Genomic DNA, 23456 nt, shown 5'->3' on the forward strand with positions numbered 1-23456 from the left:
TTTACTGAAGGCAATGTGAAGGATGGAGTGAGACGAGAAGGATGAAGGTGAATACAGGAAAGAATCATGATGTCATGAGCACAAATTGGTCCTGTTCTTGAGTAATCTACAAAAAGACAGAAACAGTGAGATGAAATTATAAAGTACTTCTCTTACAGACTTCTAAAATTAATAGGGCACAAGTAGGGGGTGCGGTGGAATAACTTAGCATCTGAGTAAGTGAGTTTCAGAAATAAATCTCAGCAATATGCATTCAGTCAACATAGACTTTGATATCTGCTTTCAACTAAAAGTTCAATAATGTCTTACAAATTACATTATTTTTAAAACAGGTTTAGGGGCCAGCCCCGTGACCGAGTGGTTAGGTTCTTGCGCTCCGCTGCAGGCAGCCCAGTGTTTTGTCAGTTCGAATCCTGGGCGTGGACATGGCACCGCTCATCAAGCCACGCTGAGGCGGCGTCCCACATGCCACAACTAGAAGGACCCACAACTAAGAATATACAACTATGTACCGGGGGGCTTTGGGGAAAAAAAGGAAAAAAATTAAAAAATAAAACAGGTTTATTTGAGATCAGCAGTATATCTGCCTATAGCTCTCCATGACATCCTGCACAGTGAGGAGATTACCTTGCTGCTTTTCTAGGTAGATTTGAAAACAATTAATGCAAATCAAATGTTCTCACTTCATCAAATATTATTCACCCCACTGACTAAATTGAGAAAATAAAGACAAACACAATATGCAATGGTCAACTTATAACAGCAAGGATGAGGCTCCTATGGCTTTAGCCCACTATCTAACATGTTAGTGATAATTAACAGACATTAAAATGAACCATATCATTAAGCATATGCCCCAAATTAAGATTCCCGGTTGTTTATTCCACAGCAAATTCACAGGAAAACATACTTTCCAATTTTTTGCAAGTTTTTCTTTAAAACATGCTTTCCAATTTATTGCAAGTTTTTCTTTAAAGTCATATCTGTTTAATGCAGAAAATAAGGAAAAAGAAATAACAAGCATCATCCAATATTCCATGATCAATATGCATTCATCATTAATATTTGGTTATACTTCCTTTTAGTCTTTTTTCCGTGCTTTTTAAAGATGCATGTTAAGATCAGATTTTAGAGAGACAGATATTATCCTTCTGTTTTATTTTGCTTATTATTATAACAAATATTTTCCCATTGTTGAAAATTGGAAGAGTCCACTCAGAATTCATATTGCTTTAAGAAGACAACCTAAGAATCTAATAAATATTAATTTAGAAATATAATGGAGATTTCCAGTTTCAAGTCCAACATTTAAAAGCTTAGAAGTCATCACTCGCATCCTTACAACAAGGAAAAAGCTTAACAAACTGATAATCAACAACTCTTCCTAGATCCATCAGAGAACTGACGTCACAGGGCAAACTACAGCCCCCAAAATTGGAGAGACAGGCAAACATAGAGAATCACAGCTTAGCAGGAACAGAAGCCCAGGAGCAGAAGCCCACTGCTGCAGCCAGTACCAGTAGGAACACACAAACTATAACTGATGAAGTGGAGGTACAGTGTAGAGAAGCTTGAGAGTTAAAAACTCTGAGGGTCCCAGTCTTAGGAGAACCCCCATACTTTCATGAGTTTTATCTCCAGAAGCCACTCTCAGGGTGAAGATTGGAGAAATTTCCCTTTTGCTTTAAGCAGGGGGAGGGGAAATGCCATCATTTTTAAACACACACAGAGAATTCTGTTCTCCTTAACAAAAGCCCAGCTTTAAGGGAAACTATTTTACCTGAGCCTAACAAACTTGGGTTTTACCAGAGATTAACCAATCTAGGAGAAGGGAAATACCCAATTCCAGCCCCCTCTAGCCTTCCTGTCTCACCTGCCAGGGGGAGTGAGGGTGCAGGAAAGAAAGCTGAGAAGCACTTGTGAAGGTCACAGCCCAGGGGTACAGGCTCACTAAAAGTGAGACCTAATATAGGAGTATAAAATGCTTCCCTTCCCCATTCCCCTCCCATCTTACCACCACAGGAATAGGACTCCTGTATAATAACAGAGGATTACAGCTGAAAAAACTCAGACCCTATTTGAGAAAGAGTCTCCAGGGAAACACAAAGACAAGGCAGACAAAAACAAGGACACTAGAGGAAATTTTAGCCTCTGATACAGGTACAGCAAACAGTAAACACAGCCTAAACTCCTAACAAGACAAACATCAAACCTCACACTAAAATCCTATCAACCTCAGTTCCCTTAATCCAATACTTCATATTCAACTATCAACAAATAATTACAGGACAGGGTACAAGGCAAAAAGACACAGTCTAAAGAGACAAAGCCAGCATCAGGATCAGACAGATATGACAGAGATTTTGGAATTATCGGATAGGGAATTCTAAACAACCATAATTAATATGCTAAGGGCTCTAATGGAAAAAAGGATAGCATGTAAGAACAGATGGCTAATGTAAGCAGATAGATGGAAACTCTAAGACAGAAGCTATAAATGTAACAGAAATGAAAAATGCCATTGATGGGCTCATCAGTAGATTGGGCATGGCTTAGGAAAGAATCATTGAGCTTGAAGATATGTCAATAGAAACCTCTCATACTGAAAATCAAAGAGAAAAAGGAATGAAAGAAATGAAACAGCTTATCTAAAGACTGTGGGACAACTACAAAAGATGTAACATATATATAATAGGAATACCAGGAGAAGAAAGATCAGATGAAATATTTGAATTAATAATGGCTGAGATTTTTTCAAAATTAATTATAGACACCAAACCCTAGATCCAGGAAGCTCAGAAAGCAACAAGGTAAATGCCAAAAAACATACACCTAACCATACACACATTCAGACTGCAGAAAATCAAAGACAGAGAAAAACCTGAAAGAAGCCAGAGGAAAATAACATCGTACCTATACAGAAAAATAAGAATTACATCAGACTTCTCTTCAGAAATCATGCAAGCAAGAAGAGAACGGAATGAAATATTTAAATTGTTGAAAGAAATGTAATGGGGAAATGTTTTGGGGGTCTCCAAGACCAACTTCATGTTCCATGACTCACTAGAGGGACTCAAAGAATTCAGAAAAGCTATTATACTCGTGGTTATGAAAGTATACAGATTAAAATCAGCCATGGAAAAAAGCACATAGGGCAGAGTGCAGGAGAAACCAGATACAACCTTCCAGTTATCCTCTCCCAGTGTAGTCACATGGACAGTGCCAAATTCTCTTAGAAATGATGTGTGATGTGTAAAGTGTTGCCTACCGGGGAAGCTCACGCAAGGGTTCATACCTAGCATTTTAATGGAGCACCAACGTAACTGACCTTAGCTACTCAGTCTCCAGTCCCCTCCAGAGGTCAGGCTAGTACAATGTGGTCCAGCGTCCCAAGTGAACAAAAACAGATGCTCACTATAAATCACATTGTTATTATAGACTATCTGGCATGGCCCAAGACCCCAGGTATACAAATATACTTTTATCAGACAGGATATTCCAGGGGCTGAGAGGTTATCTCTCAGGTGATGGTCAAGGACCAGTCCTAAAGACCTTTGAAATGTATGGGGTTTGGAAAACCCAGGCCTGTTGAGTTAACCTTTTACTACACAGGAAACCATCAAGGAAACAGTTGCGTAGATAGGAAGAAGCTCAGCAGATGGTATTAGAATTGGGTGCAGAGCTCCTTAGCTCTGTGTGCCCCTTTCCCATGCAGGCAATGTGCCCTCGGTAGAACACATACTAGAATATGGCCAGTCAAGCAGGAGAGGGCATCAGTGTTCCTATCATCCTTGCTGAAGAGTCCATCAGTGGGAAGAGGACTTCACAGAAGCTTCAAAGCCCAGGTAAAGGTTAGGTAGAACATGGGATTACTGCCCTAGGAAGGAAGTGTGATGTAGAGAAAGGAACTGTAGGCTCAGAATGAGGACACCTGATCCTAACTATGTCATTTTGTCTAACTGGCTTCAGGGTCCTCATCAGTAGTATTTTCCTACTTAGAGGTGGGGGGCAATATTGCATAGTAGGTATAAGAATGCCAGCCAGGGCAGGCTTAATGAGCAAGCAAACTGTGTGGTTGCACAGAGCCCTACACTCAAAAGAGCCTTGGACTTGGTTTCATGCTCTGCTGTTACCATCTTGAAGTTCCTAACAATTTTTAAACAAAGAGTCCCGCATTTTTGTTTTTCACAGGGCCACACAAGTTATGGAGCCTGTTCTGGTGCCAGGTCTGGAATGGGTCTATGGATTCAAATACCCACTTATCACTGTTTAGGAATATGACCTAAGGCATATTACCTAACTCATTTTAAATGTTTTCTTTTCCATAAACAGAGGATAAAAACAGATTGTTGTGAGGATTAAAGGTAATAATATATGGAAAGAAACAGCATTGTACTACACATTAATAGGCCATAAGTAGTAACTATTATTTGTTCTCAACAATAATAAAATGAGAGTATATTGCTGTGTAACAAATTGTAGTCAAATCTACTGCTGTGTAACAAATTACCCCAAAACTCAGTGGCTTAAAACAATATTTTTTATCTCATGGTTTCTATGGGGCAGAAATCCAGGTGCAGCTCAGGTGAGTTCTCTGGCTCAGTCTCTCACTAGACTGCAGTCATCTCAGGGTTCAAAGGAGAAGAAATCTGCTTCCATACTCATTCCTGTGGCTCTTGGCAGGATTCAGTTCCTACTGGGTTGGTTGTTGGACAGTGGACCTCAGCTCCTTGCCAGCTGCTAGCTGTAAGACACCCCCTGTTCCTTGCCCCCTGGGCCTCTCAAGAGGACAACTCCCAACATGGCAGCTTGCTTCCATCAGAACAAGCAAGCAAGAACAGCCAGACAGAGATTGAGCAAGACAGAAGTCACAGTCTTTTGTAGACTAATATCAAAAATTATATATCATTACTTTGAGCCATATTTGATCCATTATAAGCAATTCACTAGGTCCATCTCACACTCAAGGGTACAGGATTACACAAGGGCACTGTTATGGACTCAACTGAGTCACTCTAAAATTTATATGTTGAAGTACTAATCCCAGGTACTTTAAAATGGGACTGTAATAGCAGATAGGGCCTAAGGCAAAAAAGGCAATAAGGTTAAATGAGGTCTTATGGGTGGGGTCCTAATCCAACATGAATGGTGTCCTTATCAGAAGAGAGAAATATGAGGGATGTGCGGGCAGAAGAAAGGCCCTGTGAAGACACAGTGAGAAGATAGCCACCTACAAGGCAAGGAGAGAAACCAAACCTGTCAACATCTTCATCTTGGACTTTCAGCCTCCAGAACCGTGAGAAAATACATTGCTGTGTTTGTCACCCAGTCTGTGGTATTTTGTTATGGCAGCCCTAGAAAACTAATAGACGCATGAATACCAGGAGGCCAGGATCACTGGAAACCATTTTAGAAGCTGCCACAGAGGATGTTGGACTAGTTTATTGTCAAGGCCCTTTTATGCAATCATCTTCTAAGAGAATCCTTTGCTTTTGCAGAAAAGGACACATTTGGCACTCTCCAATATGCAGTAGTAGCCTGACGGCTATTAAGCAATCTTAAATAAACCTGTTTTCAGGAAATTTTAAGCTCTGTGATTTACACAGTCACCTGCAAAGATGTCATTTTCCAGAATTAACATTCTTAAACATTCAAAACTTAAGTAATCGCAGAGTGCAGAACATTAAAAAGACTTTTAGATTCACCCTCATGTGTCCCAATTGGTTGTATTTCAAAAAGTTGTTTTTAGATTAGACCTATTTCGCTTGCCATCGTTTTTAGATCTATACATACCCTAGGCATTCTCTGATCTAATCAGAAAGCAAAATCACAGTAATATATTTTCTTCCAACTGAGTTTTTAAAAAAGGAATGACATATGTTGAATTTCCTACAGCTACAGCCTTTCAGAGAGGAGTCTTACTCTTTAAGAAAAAGAAATTAAACGAATAGTTCTTTGGAGACCGTTTCAATGTAAAACAACTCGTGGGAGTTCTCTTCAAAGCATTTGCAAATTCTAATAATCTAGCTACCCACCCACATCAACACTGTTAATTAGAGCCTCTTTTTTTACTTAAAAGGAAGTATAACCCAAAAAATCAAAAGAAAAAGAAAAATAAACCAAGCATACACCAATTCCACCTCTCATTGACAACTGTCAACTAAAAAAATTAAATTTTCTTGGACTTCCAATTTCAGCCGTGACAGAATAGTTGGTGTTAGACTTTGCCTTCCTGCCATAAACTGAATAGAATAAATAAAAGAACAATTTTCAGGATTGCATAGCATTCAGAACAGAAGTATGGTACTTGAAAGAAGGAAAGAAAGCAAAGCGAGCTTCTCTTGCCCTGCTGGGAAGCTGAGTCTAAGCAGAAAGATGCATTCTCATAGGGCAGAGGAAGCAGAGACTGGAGTTTGAGGTTGCCAAGGTGGCTAGGATTTGGAGGTCAGGCACTAGAGAGGCGGGAATTGCACAGGAGAGAACTTCAGAGAGGAACCTGTGAAATTTTATAGACATTCTCACATCCCTGGCCCCAAGCTATCTGAGCACAGGGTGAGACTACCGGAGGCCTACCAGAGAATAGCTCCCGGGAGACTGGAGAGCTGAGCAGAAATTCCAGAGGCTGCACAGTGCTAGGAAGATAACGGAGTTCTAACCCAGCCAGAGTAGAGGGATATTCGATCCTAGACTTTTGGATGAGTCACAAAAAAAGGTCACACCCTAGGAATATTGATCATGCTCTAGGAGTAAGGGCTATATCCTAGAAGTAAGGTTAAAACTGAAATAAGCCCACCGTAAGAGTCTAAATCCAATCTTCATCAGAAGTAAAGTGATCTGCCAGTAATTTACTGGCAGCCAGAACAAAATTCAACACTTTTGAGAGGAAGAGAACATAATCCAGAGCTTCTACAAAGTATCATCCACAATATCTAGCATGAAATAAAAATTTATCTGGTGAGAAGAATCAGGATAAAGTGACTAATAGCCAGGAGCTAGAAGCAGGTACAGAGAGGATTCAGATATTGAAGTTAACAGAGAAGACTTCAAAATAGCTACAATTTATACGTTAAAGAAAATAGAAGTAAAGGTTGATAGTGAAGATGACAAGATAGAGTACATCAACAGAGAATTAGAATCTTTTTTTTAAAGAAATCATGTAGACATCCAATAACTGAAAAATACAATATCAGAAATTAAGAATTTTTCAGATGGGTTAACAGTGCAACAGAAAACACTATTAATGAATTTGAAGACAGGTTGATAAAATATATCCACACTGAAGCACTGAGAGGGAAAAACATAATGGAAAAACTCAGTCATCTTAAATCCATTATTGGGGAGATTCTCTCTTATCTACCTCTCTTTTTCTTCTCCTTTCTCCCAAACAATTATTTTTCTAATAGGAGAAAAAGGTTGGGAGTGGGATTTAAAAATAATACTTACCTGGTAAGAAACATCTACATAATAATTAAGAATTAGCTTTGGGCACAAAAATTAAGCAGAAAGAATGTCTATTTAAATCTCCCCCTTTCAAGGCCCTCACTTTATCCATATCCAAAGTCCAGAAGCCAAAATACTGTGCTTCTCTTCAACAGGTACAGGACCTCTACTGGACTACCTCCTCTCCCAAAATTGGGTCTCAGACTTTCCGTTGAAGAAGTACCCATTCCGTGTCCCATCCCCTCAAGCTTTGGGTGGTATTGAGCAAATGGATATACTAATGAACATACTGCAATTCATCTGCTAGCCCTTATAGATTATCACTTAACATGATAATCCTGTAAATACAATACGTGATGCAGAGGAGTAAATTACTGAGATTGGAATTTGGTAATCTAAGACATGCCAGTGACACATAGCAATACTTTAGAATGGACAAACTTTACTTTAAATAATAATATGATAATGAGGATGAGGATGATAATAATACCTCCACTATTCAGTCTGCTAATTACATATAAACTCTTAATCCACATGGCATTTAAACAACTCATTAATATCAGGAAAAAATGTAAATGGTATAATCTTAGGTGTTTTATTTCCCTTCCTTTAATCTATTACTCAGAAGGAAAATAGTAACAGAAAAAAATTAAATTTTGGAGAATAGTCCTGTTAAAAATATTCAATTACTGTAGTATCACAGGGGAGGGAATTCTTCAAAGATGGCAAGTATATACTGTTATAGAATTCTTAGTCATAAACTTGTTGAACAAAGCATTTCATAAAGTTTTATTCTAGTTCTAATAAAATACACTTGTAGCTCTTAAGTTTAGTTTTCAACTAAATAATAATAGCTCTCCACTCTCTATCAGAAGACATCTAAACTCTTTCTTCTGACATTCTAAACTCCCCATTATTTGCTTCCATCTAATTATCTATGTCTCTCTAACTATAGCCCCCCACAAACACTTCTCACATCAGAGCAGTACCTATTTCTTGCATATACCACTCATCAAAAAAAGCATCCAATGATGAATCTTTATAGAAACTCTTCTCAGATTCTTGGCCCTGAGCTGTATGAGCACAGGGCAAGAGTCCAGGAGGCCCAGCACAGAATAGTTGCTGGGAGACCAGAAAACTGAGCTGAGCAGAAATTTCAGAGGCTGCACAAAATGGATTTTTGGTAGGCAACTAACATTCTATGCCATGTCTACTTCTTTGCCTACCAAACATTGAGACCTCACTATGTTCCATGCACTATTCTAGGTGTTAGGGATGTAGCAGCAAACAAATCAACTAGGTCCTTGCCCTTATGGTGAGGAAGCTAGATAAATGGGGAGGTTTGAGGGAGGGAGCAGGATAGTGAGGAAGAATTAGTGGGCATTTGTTGAGGTCCAAAGGCAAGAGATTATGACTCACACAAGAAACTAATATGATCCTTTTGGAATTTATTACTAAAACCTCTTCTCATTTCACTTCACCTACACCTTCTCTAGTTGATCCTGTCTACTCTAGATCAGATCTATTTGATAACATCTCCTCCTTGGAACCTAAAATCAGAGCAGTAGATAAGATCATTAAGAGAAGCTATGATGAAGGAAAATGAGAAACTGTCTTAGTTATAAATTACAAATGGAACAAAATATTAAAATGTAAACCAAAATATATCAAAGGAAGGCTTGAGAAAATATTTTTTCCAATCTCAAGAGAGAAAAAGACTTTGTATGTATGAAATAAACCTCATAAGGCATTTTAAGAAGTCAATAATTTGATTGATAAAATTCAAAAACTTCTGCATGGCAAGAACAGTCACAAGCAAAGTCAAATGACAAATGACAAACTGGGAAGAACATCTACAATTTATATCACAGATATAATTCCCTAAAATATAAAGTATCTATAAATCAATATGGGAAAGATGAACACTCCAACAGAAAAATAGGCTAAAGAAAACACAAATGGTTCTTAAATATAGGAAAACATGCTCTACCTCACTCGTAAGAAAAATGCTAATTAAAACTGCAAGAGACCATATTTCACCTGTTGGAAAAGACGGGAAAACTTGACAACACGTGAGTCAGTGAAGGTGTGAACAAGCAGGGGCTTCTTATTAGAGTCTTCAGAGACCTAGACCCTTAACAGCAGACCACTCTGCCATTCCTAAGGCATGGCCTTTATCCTCATGGTCCAGAACAGCTGTGATCCAGTCATTTCATGTCCATTCCAAGAAACATACTTCCCTTTTAGGGAGACTTCCCAGAAGCACCACACGACACTTTTGCTTACATCTCAATTGTCAAATATAAGTCACAGAGCGACATCTAACTGCAAAGGACTCTGGCAGTCCTTTAGCTTGGCTGCAATATGAGCAGCTAAGTGTGATAATTTGAGAGAGAAACAGAAAATGGATTTCTGATAGGCAACTAACATTCTCTGACATGTCTACTTCTTTGCTGACCAAATATTCATACATACTAATTCTCATACATAGAACACAATGAATCTTCTTCAGGGATACAGTTCTCAAGTCTCATCTAGACACTGCATCCAGGTCAAAGTTCAGGAATTCTGGAAAATGTGTACCTGCCATCTGGTCCAGATGGCTCCCCATGATCCAGCAATCTAAGAAATTAAAAACAAGTTAGCTGCCCCCAACTCACCCAGTATACAAAGGTGGAGTAAGAGCCAGACAACCACATAAAACTGTGACACAGAAAAGCTGAGAAAGGAAAACCTGTAGTGGTCACTTCTCTATAGCAATATGAAATTCCATGGGGCAGAAAGAGAGACTTCCTTTCCTGACAGTGTCTGGGGCCTTTAGTTCTGCTTTCTAGGAAACTCTTTCTGGGGCTTCTAGTTTTGCTCTCTAAGAGGTTCTTTCTTGTCCCTGATCTCATCCGCAATAGACATTAGGGAACACCAGGGAGCTGCTGACATTTCATAGCTCACTTCCTGTCAGTGGTGCAATTCTGTTTTCTTCAGAAAAAAAACGTATTTTTTCCTCTTGGTCTTCATGCCCCTTTCCTTACTTCCTCTTCTGGACTGTCCTTGATGCAACAGGAAAGAGAGAAAGTGCTGCAGTACCTTTCTTTTCCATCATCCCAGTTTTGAGTAAAACTCTAAGATTGTTATTATTTTAACTTTTAATCTCTTTACTTCTTACCAGAAAGAAAAAGAACATCAGTCCAAATTTCCCTATACAGTTCATCTATGCCAACCTCAAAAGTTTTTTACACTTAATTCAAAAACCTTAGTCGACCACCTACCATGTGATGCACACAGGATCTCAGGTTCAAGGAGATCCTGGTCCCCATCTTGCTATGGTGGTTACAGGGTATATACAATTAACACTCATCAAACTGTATTCTTAAGATCTGTTCATTTTATTGTATGTAAAATATACCTCATTAGAAATGTAGGCTATTCAAGAAAAGAAAACAAAATGTTTAGAGTTTATTATAGCTGGTATAATAACCGCAAATAAGTTAAATTTATGATGTGAATTTGACTACTCTGTGTGCTACTGTGCACAGGGCCCTGAATATCGGGTAAAGTAGATGGGCCCTCTCTATGGAACTGGAAATGTTAACATTTTGTAGTTGTTGTAATTGTCTGTTATACCATTTCATCAGCTGTAAAAATTATTTTTAAATGTGGCATATATCAGTAATAACATCATAAGCTTTTAGTTAGCAAATTCGAGTTCAAATTCAAGCTTTCTGTGACTTCAGGAAAATGACCCAAGCCTGTTTCATCTGCATAATGGAGATAATGCCCTACTTCACAGGGTTGTTGTGGTGACTAAATGAGTAAAGTGCCAAGTCACAGTAAACATTTCCCTACCCACATCACCTCCTTCTAATGCCTTTGCTGTTATGCCCTTCGCTAGGATTGTATTACCAATTATGACTAACACACAGAAAAACACTGGCCCTTTACAATGATTCACGTTATGAAAGTTTCCAGTTCTCAAAGTATTTTACACTTAATATACACAATTCTGTGATTCATTCATCCATTCTTATTGAACATCTACTATGTGCCAGGACCTGTGTTGGCCCCTAAAAATACAGTCCTGCATTTATGGAGCTTACATTCTACAGGTGAGAGTCAAGATTATTCATTTACATACATACATAAAATCAGGTGGGTAAAAGTTCTTTGAAGAAAAGTAAGGTGAGGTTAAGGAAGAGAATGATGGAGGGACAAGACGAGTGTAGGGGGGCCAGCTAGGTGGCATAGCGGTTAAGTTCGAGCACTCAGAGGCCCAGGCTTGGCCAGTTCGGAGCAGGGGCAGACCTACACACTTATCAAGCCACACTGTGCCAGGCGTCCCATGTATAAAATAGAGGAAGATGGGCACAGATGTTAGCTTAGGGCCAATCTTCCTCAGCAAAAAGAGGATGGCAGATGTTAGCTCCTCCTCAAAAAATAAAAAAAAAAAGACGACAGGTGTAGGGTTTGCTATTTTACATAAGGATGAGAGGAGCCATCTCTATCAAGGTGACAATGGGCAGAGATTAGACTAAAGAGAGGAAGCCAAGCATGTGGATATCTGGGAGAAGAGTTCCAGCAGAGAGAAGTTAACTCAGACACCAAGGTGAGAATGTGCCCAGCCTTTCTGAGGGACAGAAAGAGATCAAACAGCAACAGTGCAAGTGAACATGGGGAAAGAATCCTAGGCGATACAGAGATCAAAGGCACATGAAGCCACATTACACAGTCTTGTAGGCTACAGAAAGTGAGGATTCAGGATTTTATTCCCAGTGACAGGAAGCCACTGGAAAGTTTTGATCAGGGTGTGATGTGATCTGACTTTTAAACGAACCACTCTGGATATTATGTGGAAAGTAGATTTTAATGAGGAGGAGAAGCAGAAGGGCTGTGAACATCTAGGACAGCAATTCTCAAACCTGAGTTGCATCAGTAACCTAGAGGACTTGTTAAGACACATATTGATCACAAAAAAAAGCTGTACACAAATATTCATAGCAGCTTTATTCATAACAGCTAAAAATTGGGAACCCAGATGTCCTCCATGTCCATTCATACCATGGACTACTACTCAGCAATAAAAAGGAATAAACTGTACACACAGCCTAGATGAATCTACAAAGAATTATGCTGAGTGAAAAAAACAATCCCAAAAGGTAACTTACTATGCAATTCCATTTATATAACTATCTTGAAATGACAAAGTTATAGAAATGGACAACAGATTACTAGTTGCCAGGTGTTAGAGACTGCGGTGGGGTGTGGGTGAGGAAGGTTGGCTGTAAGAGGGCAATGTGAGGGATCCTTGTGGTGATGGAAAAGTTCTGACTGGATCACTGTCAATATCCTGATACTATAGTTTTACAAGATGTCACCATTGGGAAAAACTAGGTAAAGGGTACAAGGATCTTTCTGTATCACTTCTTAGACTGCATGCAACTCCACAATTACCTCAAAATGACAAGTTTAATTTAAAATAACGGTTGAAGTAATTAAAACACACAGGCATTGCTGGGCCTCACCCTCAGTTTGAAAATGTGCATTTCTAACAAGTTTCTAGGTGATGCTAGTCTGGGATCAGCTATGAGAACCACTAGTTTTAGGAAATAACACCTGGAGCAAGTATTATTATTATTATTCCTATTTTGTAGAAAAATCTGAGCCTAAAAAATAAGTGACATCTCCACCAAAGAGGTAGGAACTAAGTGGCAGGGACAGAACTCAAACCAGGTCCTACCAGCTCAGCGTTTTTGTGTTAAGTAATTCAAGGTCAGGAATAATCTTAATTGTAAGGTCTCTCTAGTGTATAGCACAGAACAGAGGCCAACGCTTGTTTAATTGGATTGCACTGCCCTAAAAACTAAATTTCAGGACCCTGACTGGTGGCATAGTGGTTAAGTTCTCACACTCTGATTTGGCAGCCCAGAGGTCAGAGGTTCAGATCCCGGGCGCAGACCTAGCAGCACTCGTCAAACCACACGGTGGCAGCATTCCACATAAAATAGAGGAAGATAGTCACAGATGTTAGCTCAAGACCAACCTTCCTCACACAAAAAAAACAAAAAACCACTAAAATTCAATAAAATTTAAGAGCTTAGTTGTAAACATTTCGAAAATTTTAAGAAGTACACAATTAAACTGTGTCCTAGTCTCAGCTCTTATCCTGTGCCTTGAGTAAGTGCTTAAACTCTGTTCCTTAGCCTCCTCAGATGTGGGATCAGGGGAACTGGTCCCTCCCTACTTAAATCTGGATTTCCTACTTTAAAATCTACTGGGTTTTTATAGGCAGCTACAAGTTAATCCCTAAAACAATATAAAACCGGTTACATTTACTAACCATGTTAGTATTTCATCAAAATGGACACCTGCCATAGCTTTACCTTCTCAATTTCTGGAAATCCTGAATGAGAAAGGAAAGAAAATGTATAAATACTAACTGGACAAAAGTTTCACTGATGACACTAAAATTTAGCAGGAAAAATGGGGTGGGTGGGGGGGGAAGGAGGAGAGGGCCAGAGCCTTCAGCAATTCTGTGGGATTCAGAAACTGCTAAGAGTTTTTTAGCAGGAACATACGTGCCTGGATTCATGGAGATCTGAGGCAATTACATTAAGCGCTTACCAAAAATGCTCTTCCTGCAGTTAGCTCTCAAGAATTCCACTTTAAAATCCCTTTATGCAATAAACTTCCACAATAGTTTCCTATGCCTCCATGGCAAAGGCAACAAAACTTGAGGAAATAGGCTTAAATACCTAAGAGGATTTTACATCAGAAATAAGGAAAAACTTTCCGGTAATGATAGCTCCAGTCACCTAATATTACATTCATGATCATTCTCTACTTAAACAATGAATGTTTAAAACACTCAATCCAATAAGCTCCTGCCAAACTGTATCACATCTTGTTTCAGGCCTACTTTCCTACGTTAACTACAATTCCCAAAACTAACTAAAAAAGAGCTATTTGGTTACAATTACAGAAAAACCTAAATAATAAAAATAGGTCTCAAATCCAGACAAAGATCCCAGGAAACCAGGATCTAGAACTGAAAACTAGTTCCCACTCACTGCCTTTTCTTCCATCAGAAAACAGTACTGCTATTCTGTGTAGCTCTCCATGGGTTCTTCCCCAGCCAGCTCCAGTTTTCAGCCACCACTGAAGGAAATCTTAGATTCACATCTAACTCACAAATAAATCAGACACAATTCCCCAATGCCATTCCCATCCCCAACCAATAGAATCACAGGACCCGTATTTCTTTCAATCAGAACTTTGCTCCAATGCAGTGCAGGAAGTAAAGGCCTAGTTTGTCAGAAACTGAGAGCTCTCTATACCTTTATTACCTCAGAACATCACAGAGGGAGTGATTAATTCAATGCAAAGGGAAACTGGAATCCATTTGCTAAGTGAATGGCCAAGAATTAACTTGGAAAGTCTCTTATTTTTTAAGGTAGCATCTAGGAATATATATAAATTCCCTGCTTTGAAAAAGTACCAAAAGACCAAATTTTTACCTCATAGTCCTATTATGTTCAATTCAAAAAAACTCAAGACATAACATTGTTAAAAACATTTATTTTGATACAGTCTATCATAAATAAGTCAGTAGAGGGTCCACTCTGCCACAGATGCATCTGAGAAGAGCCCCGTGCCATTCAACCGGTGAACGTCTGAACGATGTCTCATCTCTTATGCCAGCCAGAGCACACACCTTCCATCTTGTTCCTGTCCATTGACTGCTTCCAAATCCAGATGACCAAATAGTCCTTTATCCCCAAAGTAAGCTAAAATGTTTGTGAAGAGGAAAAATAAATTAAATCCCAAAGTAAAAACTTCTAAAACAGTGTAAGAACTAGAAGATTTTACATATTTACATTTGTGTTCACTCATCTGTCAAATTCAGTTACTAGAAGACAAGCATCAATCTCACTGAGCAAAACAATCAAACACAGACACCTATGTTTAAAGAAATATGGTTTTGTTACTTTTGAGTGTGGTTATCTATTATAAACAAAAAGGAAAATGTAAGTCGAGGTCAGTTAAAAGATAGATAATGATTTTCATTAACATGAAGGAATGATGAACCCAAAAAATAAAGCTATAATATTAGCAGATGCAACACCACCATAACTAAAAATAACATTTATTGAATGCTTTCTATGGGTCATTGTACAGAAAGGTCACAACTCCCAATTATGATCCCTATTTTAAAGATGTAGAAACCAAGGCCTTGAGATGACTACATATCCTAAGTGGTAAAGTGGGATGGGACCCAGGTGCTCTTAACCCTTAGTCCACACACGTCCCAGGAGCAATGAGCCTTCACTTCTACCTCAACTAATTCTTAACCCAAACATTCCAGCCACTAACTAGCCCAAACTCCTGCATCATTTGCTGACTAAGCAACAGGATCCAGGAAGGAGACAAGAGGTGTTTTATTTCTCAGTCCTGTTCATTAAAAATGTGATTTCTAATAGTATGTCAACTTAAATAAAACTGCATTACAAAATGACAATTTGAGCATTATATAAAGTTTATTTTTTAAAAGTATTTACACTTTGCCTGGGAGTAAAAAAACCAACATGCATCTATTTCCAGTTTTGAAATGTGTATTAAAATCTCCCATTAAACCCCAAGTACTCTGGCATACAGTTAAGATGAAAATAAATTATTCATTTATTAAGGTCTCTTCCTCAATGGTAATGAGCATCCAAAATAGAGAAAAGAAAATCTTCCTTGGCCTTATACAGATAACAGGAATAACGATTCTCTTAGTTAACCCTAGTATTCATATATTTTTGCCTAAATAGTATTCTACTAAGATACTGCCCGTTATTCATTAAAATATTGCATTTTGAATAAGTCATTCACATCAACCAACATTTGCTGACCACGTACAATGCACCATTCGGGTGAAAGATGAATGTGGTCCTAATCCCAAGGAACCCAACTTAGCAAGGGAAACAGACCAGTAAATCCTGAAGTACAATATTTATGTAAGTATTATTATAGAAATAAATTTACATATAAACAATAGTCATGCACCACACGTTTTGGTCAACGACAGACCACATACATGACGGCTGTCCCGTAAGATTAGTACCATATAATCCAGGTGTGTAGTAGGCTATACCATCTAGGTTTGTATAAGTACAATCTATGATGTTCACACAATGACAAAACTGCTTAACAAGACACTTCTCAGAACATATCCCCATTGTTAAGTGGCACATGACTGTAAACTTTATATTAATGAACAATAAATTTTGTATTAATAAAAACCCTGGCAGATACAATTCTGTTCCTTTCAAGGTACAGATGAGGCAACCCAGGAAGACCTTTCTAGTCAGTCTCCCCAGTGCAAACAGCACAGTATATGAAATTCCATAACTGGATAATCCTTTTCAGGTACTCAATCAACTCTTTCCTAACTTGCAAATACCTCTGGAAGGAAACCAGAAGATGTTTCCAGTGACAGAAAAGAATGAGAGAGTGAGCACCAGAAAGGAAAGGAGCACCAAGGAGACAATAAGGAGAAGAAAAGAAAAACCAGGGAGGGTGGTTGCTTCATCTAGTCTGCAATTTTGAAGGGTCAAGTCTTAGTGGGATAATTGAAGCCAAAAAGAAATACAACAGAAGGGCACATTCTATCCCCGTCTCTGGATCCTAGGGCACCTAGGTCACAAAAAATGCTACTTCCCATAACACAGGTCCGTTCTAAAAATCATACCACAAGATGCAATGCTGTATCGATTCCTGTCCAAAGGGCCAAGAGGTTAGTTAGGGTCATTTAATTAAGTTAATTAAACACTTGTTGGCAGCTACTTTAGGTGCTTACAGGACAAAATATAATGTAAATAAGCAACAAGTATAACATAAGGCAGAGAATGACAGACACAAAAGGATACTACAGGAACACAAAAATTGGAGTGATTTCAGCTAAGAGAATGGGGGAAAAGATTTAGGGATGAGGTGACATTTGAGATTGGGTTTTCTAGAAGCACGTTTTCATCAAGTAGAAACTGAAGAGTATTCCAGGCTGAGGGAACACAAGCATATGGACAAAGGCATGAAAATATACATCTTATTCTAGGATTAGCATGCAGGTTCTTGTAGCTAGAGCATAGGTCTCGTAGGAGAAAGATGTGAGGTAAAGGAGATGACATAGAAAAGATTAAAATTACTATAAACAGTTTATTGCCCATATATTACTTATTAGTTGATAAGTACTGTTAATACTTTACATACAATATACTTGATAAGTACTATTAATACTTTACATGCAATATTCTTATTCAATCTTCATGGCAACCTTATAAAACAGATTATGCCCAACTTATAAGAGGAAACTTCATCTTAGAAAGGAAGGTTAATGGCCTCTTGGGGAAAGGTATTTGATGACAATTTCCAGTGCCTGGAAAATGTTCACACAGCTTGACCAGGTAGTCCCATCTCTGATAATGTTTCCTAAGTTAATGTTTCCCTAAGAAATAACTGGTCTAAGGTCAATCAGCTAGTAAGTAGCAGACATATTACCCCAAGTCACCATTTTACAGAAAAGGAAAGTGGCAGTTTGAAGAGTAAAGGCTAAGAAAAAAGGAACCTAGTGGAGATCTCTGAAATAAGTTTTAAGATGCCATACCATAAAACGTTAAAGGGAGAGAGGGAAGTGAGGAAAGGAAGCAGTGAGTGAAGACCATTTATTGAAGAGCTTTATCAGGGAAAAGAGAATAACTGCAGAAATGGACAAGCTGAGGGCACACACGGCAGTAAACTTGCAAAAGATAAACCTCTTCCTCTGAGGAAGGAGAGGCTGGCAAGGCAGAGCAGGTGGAAATTCCTATCAGATGGCACTGTTCTAAGTAAGAGGGATGATTATCTGGGGAGGCCACGTGGCCCAGTGGATAGACTGTAGGCTTTGGAGATAGACATATTCCACCACCAACTGACTGTGCAACTTGCTCTGAAGGTCTGAAGTGACAATTAGAGATAGTGTATAAAAAGCATCTAAAACAGTGGCTGACACATTGTAGGTGACTATTAGTAATATTACTATTATTTTCTGCACATTCCAGAAAAACGTGGCTTAGGGTAGGAGTTTGAAGAAACTGAAGACCGAGAATAGTCACTGAAATGTCTGTTAGGGAAATCCACAAGAAACATCTGTAAGACAGGGTCAAGCTGAAATCCCACAGCACCTGTGCAGGGGGCCTGGTCATCACAGTGCCATGAGTATCAGTCCCTCCTACAGAGCAAGCCTGCCTGTTCCAGATTCTGCTTTAATATATATGAAATGCGCACATATATACGTATCATTTTCACAAGTATACATATATATGCATATACATGAGTATATGAATATGTATACTATGTATCTCCTTGTGTGTGTGTGCGCACGCGCGTGTGAAGTTTTTACAAGTCCTTATCTAACAATGGCAAGGTTGTTTCTGAAAAAGGAATTTGACAATGCATTTTCAGAGCCATAAATGTTCGTACACTGATTTATTGATCCCATGAGAATTTATCATAAGGATATAACTAAAACCTGTAAAAACCTATGTGCATATACATGTTCATTATTTTGTTATGGAAAATACTAAAAAACTGAAAAACCTAAGTGATCAACATCTGGAAAAATCTATGTACTAACAAAATCCTACGCATCCTTGTTAGAATGATATAAAAGGTTATATTTATCTCAATAAAGATGAGAATATGGGAAATTAAAAACAGTTCACCTTTTAAAGTGGTAGGATGATAAATTAATTCTTTTTCTTTTAAAATACATTTCATTATGGTTATAAAATAACCATACAGTACAGTAAATAAAAACTAGGAAAGGAAGAGAAAATAGTTACTTTATAACATTAGCGTAGACTGGTCTGCAAACTGTTGCAGTTCTCCAAAACTATGCTGACTGGTAAAGCTCCAGTGCAATGCCTCCACTAGTACTCTTCTGCTTCCCCATGATTCAGTACTAACATATGAACAATTGCCCTGAAATGTTCATTTGTAAGAGCAGTACCTCAAAACGGTTGGTTCAGGCATTCCAGGATCTGCACCCCTCTTGAATCCTAGGGGAGAGGGAGGAGAGAGAAAGAGAATAAATACTAATTAAAACGCTAACAGACAAAAAATTGACAACCAGGACTTTCTTTCCTTTTTAAATCAACCTAGGGTAGCTAGAATGATGTCCAGATTTACCAGCACTATCTAGATTTACCTGTGCTACAACAGTCTTGACTCTTCAGTAGGGTATGAGATTATGTCCAGGACTAACCAGTAGGGAGTACGAACTACCTTATTCCTATTATACACAATTAGCACAGTTGCCCTTAGCATGCACTATCTTTCATGATTAGTCATTACCCAGAAAAAAGATACCACAACCACCAAATCATACTGGAAAGACTATAAAGAGCAAAAAGATTTTTTTTAAAAGACTAACTAAACTTTAAAAAAAAAAAAGATTGAGGACAGTATCTTATTTTATCCCCCATGAACCTCTCTTTTTATAAAGCAATCAAAGATTGGTGATAGAAAAAAGAGGAAAAAAAACCATTCAAGTTATTGTTTAACAACCTAATTAAGTCAACACTCTTATTACAAGTATGATTAAACAAACCTTTTACCATTTAAAACATACCTATTAATTAACTAGATGACACATATGGTAATTTACTGAAATAACTGATTAAAATTAGAGATGGCATCAAGAACTGTGAGGAGTATGAAATTTTACCCCATTCCCAAGAAAACAAACTAGACTACCAATTTCACAGATGCCGGCGGAAGACACAAGATGCCAAGTAAGCAACAAAGGACAGTTTATTACTCCCTGCAACAGCTGTAGTCAGACTATCATCATTTAGCAGATGAATCCTAAGTTTAGGGCACCAGAATCTTTTACAATGTGCAGGGAGCATGGTTTCCCTTGCTCTGGAGGAAGGTACTATTTTCCAAGGCTATTCACTCCACAAACATCCTTAAAAAAGATAATATGGAACAAAGGACAGTCAGAGCCTCTGCTCACAAGATCTGCAGAAATTCAAAAGACCACGGAGAACTGTCTTCCAACAGGTGACTCATCAAAATCGTTTTTTGGTAAATGTCCACACAGATTCTTTATCATCCTGTCACAGTCAGTGCTATTTCATAGCACTCTACTCCCTCTATTCCCTGATATATATATCCCTATATACTCCTACTATACTCCCTGAAGCCCTGAAAGGTATGTTTGAATCTAAACTAGACAAGAAATTCAATCTACAGGTGCAGGTTTTGCTGAGAGCTGAGGTGGAGAAGTAAATGAAACGACCTGAGAACTAGGTTAGAAATAAAATTAAATTTATATTCAGCTCAAAGGAAACAAGAGCAGGCTAAAACAGGACCCCATACACAAAACAAAGGAAAAAAAGAGGTGGCACAAAGAAGCGGAAGAATCAAAGCCCCGCACCTTTCTTAGCTAAAAGGTGAGCTAATCCCAGTGTCTGACTAGCCAACCTGGGCCCTTCTACCATTAAGTGAAAGTTGGGGAGTCGTGAAGTTTGGGAGGAAGAGGCGGAATGACAAGGGCCCATAAGGGCAGGTTGTCATAATTATTTGTTCTAATCCTTGATACCTATATAAAGTCACTAAAATCTGGGAAAGTAATGTTTTTAAAAAATTGCGTTCAAGAGGCCAGCCAGGTGGCATAGTGGTTAAGTTCACACCCTTGGCTTTGGTGGCCCAGGGTTCCAGGTTTGGATCCCGTGCGGATCTACACCCACTTATCAAGCCATGCTGTGGTGGTGTCCCACAGACAAAATAGAGGAAGACTGCCACAGATGTTAGCTCAGGGCCAATCTTCCTCGCCAAAAAAGAAAAAAGAAAAAAAAAGCGGACATTCAAAATAAGGGTGGAGAAAGATCTTTTTGAGTCCTGGATACTAAAGTATCCCCAGGTTATCAGTTGCCTTGCAATTCATGGGGAAACAGGAGCCACAGCCGCCTGGAGAACATCCAGCATAATCAAAGGCCCTGTCAAAACTAAGAGTGAATGTACTTTTTCTTAGACAATGCACAACACCTAAAACACACAGGAAGCAGTACCTTGTTAAAATCACAGGATTTTAAAGTGTGAAACTGAGTTTCAGAAAATGTCACACTTTATGCTCAAAATGACAGAGCTGGGGCTCTTTCCTTTCCACCATATTGCCTGAGTAGGGCAATCAGATTTAAAAAAGAATCACTGAAGGCTACAAATAAGATAAAGTCCCAGTGTGCAGCCCTAGGGGGAAACATCTGCCTGAGCACTTACAAACCTTTACAGTACAGCAGAGGGGTTAAGAGCACAGGCCTTGAAGCCCCATTGCTTGAGTTCCTACCTCCCCCACTAACAAGCGTGTGGCCTTCAGCAAGGAACAAAACTTCGCTATGACTCGGTTTCCTCACCTGTAAAATGAGATCTATAATAAAAATCACCCAAACCTTTCATTATACAGATGAGAAAGCAGAGACATCCAATAACCAGTCATGATCATGCTTCAAGGCAGTGGCATATCCACAAAGTCTACAGGCCTGTTTCCACTTAGGCCACCTGGAGCGGTGAGGACAAATGCCCTGAAAACCACCCAGTGCCAAAGAGTGAATCGTGCGCTTTCACATACGTAGGTCGTCTAACTCTCCCAACAATCCTGAAAAGTAGGTCATCTTCATTTTATAGACGTAAAAATAGAATGGGAAGGATTACATGACTTGATGAAGACCATAATAATAGCAAAGGATAGAACAGGAACTCAAACTCAGGTCAGACCGACCCCACTGGACCAGACGGCCTCAAAGGACACGCGCGCGGCGTGGTCCCGTTTCTCTCTCCCGCACGAGACAGGCAAAAATGGAGTCGCAGCCTCCGCACTCCCTTCCCTCCCGTCTCCTCCCAAATTCTTCTCCCACTGACCCAGGTAAATCACGAGAGGAATAAAGCCCCAGCGGATGGCAAACTGGCCGCCCTTGAAGAGCTGCTGCAGCCTCTGCTTGGCCTCTTTGCTCAGCTTCACCATGGCGACGGCTTGGACGACACAGCGAGGAGCCACAAACGCAGCGACCGCCTCAGGAATCCGAAAAAGATAGCACATGCGCAAGCGCCAGACGCGGCCTTTACGGCAAGAGTCGTGAGCGTCGCCAGCAGAGGTCGTAATTCACCCTGTTAATCCGCCTCGCCCTCCCCGCGCCGCCGGTGGAGGACGCATGCGTGGTTGGTTTTCCGTGCTTGGAGGCCCATTTCAAGGTCCCTAAGATTTAGCAATCGCGTTGTTTTGTGATTGCCGGTTATTTGAGGAACTGCTGTTGGGGGGGTTCCCTCAGCCCGGAACGCCCTCTCTCTTCCCACAGTCCCATTCATTTTTTTTTTTTTAAGATTTTATTTTTCTCCTTTTTCTCCCCAAAGCCCCCCAGTACATAGTTGTATATTTCTCGTTGTGGGTCCTTCTAGTTGTGGCATGTGGGACGCTGCCTCAGCGTGGTCTGACGAGCAGTGCCATGTCCGCGCCCAGGATTCGAAGCAACGAAACACTGGGCCGCCTGCAGCGGAGCGCGCGAACTTAACCACTCGGCCACGGGGCCAGCCCCCAGTCCCATTCATTTTTTTGAAGCGCATATCTAAGTGTTCCTTGCTTGATATAGAGGGAACATTAGATTCAAAAGGACTGAGTTTTAGTCCCGACTCTTATTCTGACTTGCTGTTTAATAATCGACAAGTAATTTAACTTCTCTCAGGGTCAGTTTCTTTCTTCATACCGAAGGTTTAACTGCAAGAAGGTTCCGAACTGACGCCCAAGAGGCCCTTATCCATATTTTCTTTGACTCCCAGAGTGGTTGATTGTGGGATTTTTTTTTTAACATTTTAAATTACTTGCCAACATTTTAAAGTTTGGGAAATTTCACATGGAAATGTGGACTTTTTCAGAGAAGCTGGCGAATCCCATTGCAACACTTAACAGGACTAAGTGGGAAATGACACTCCCCTTCACCCATCTTCCCTCA

The 23456-nt window shown here is 39.4% G+C and overlaps 1 protein-coding gene across 1 annotated transcript; it reads right to left on the reverse strand.

Annotated features, from left to right (window-relative positions):
* Nucleotides 1-14989: 14989 nt before the first annotated feature.
* On the reverse strand, nt 14990-22630 carry TOMM7 (translocase of outer mitochondrial membrane 7). Its single transcript, XM_008535588.2, has 3 exons — nt 22372-22630; nt 19460-19508; nt 14990-15218 (listed from the first exon to the last, which is right to left on the reverse strand). Exons 1-3 carry the CDS (start codon nt 22547-22549, stop codon nt 15203-15205), a joined length of 243 nt encoding a protein of 80 aa, XP_008533810.1. The 5' UTR covers nt 22550-22630; the 3' UTR covers nt 14990-15202.
* Between the last annotated feature and the right edge of the window lie 826 nt (nt 22631-23456).

The sequence above is a fragment of the Equus przewalskii genome, chromosome 4, assembly GCF_037783145.1.
Source record: "Equus przewalskii isolate Varuska chromosome 4, EquPr2, whole genome shotgun sequence".
In the NCBI taxonomy this organism is placed as follows: domain Eukaryota; kingdom Metazoa; phylum Chordata; class Mammalia; order Perissodactyla; family Equidae; genus Equus; species Equus przewalskii.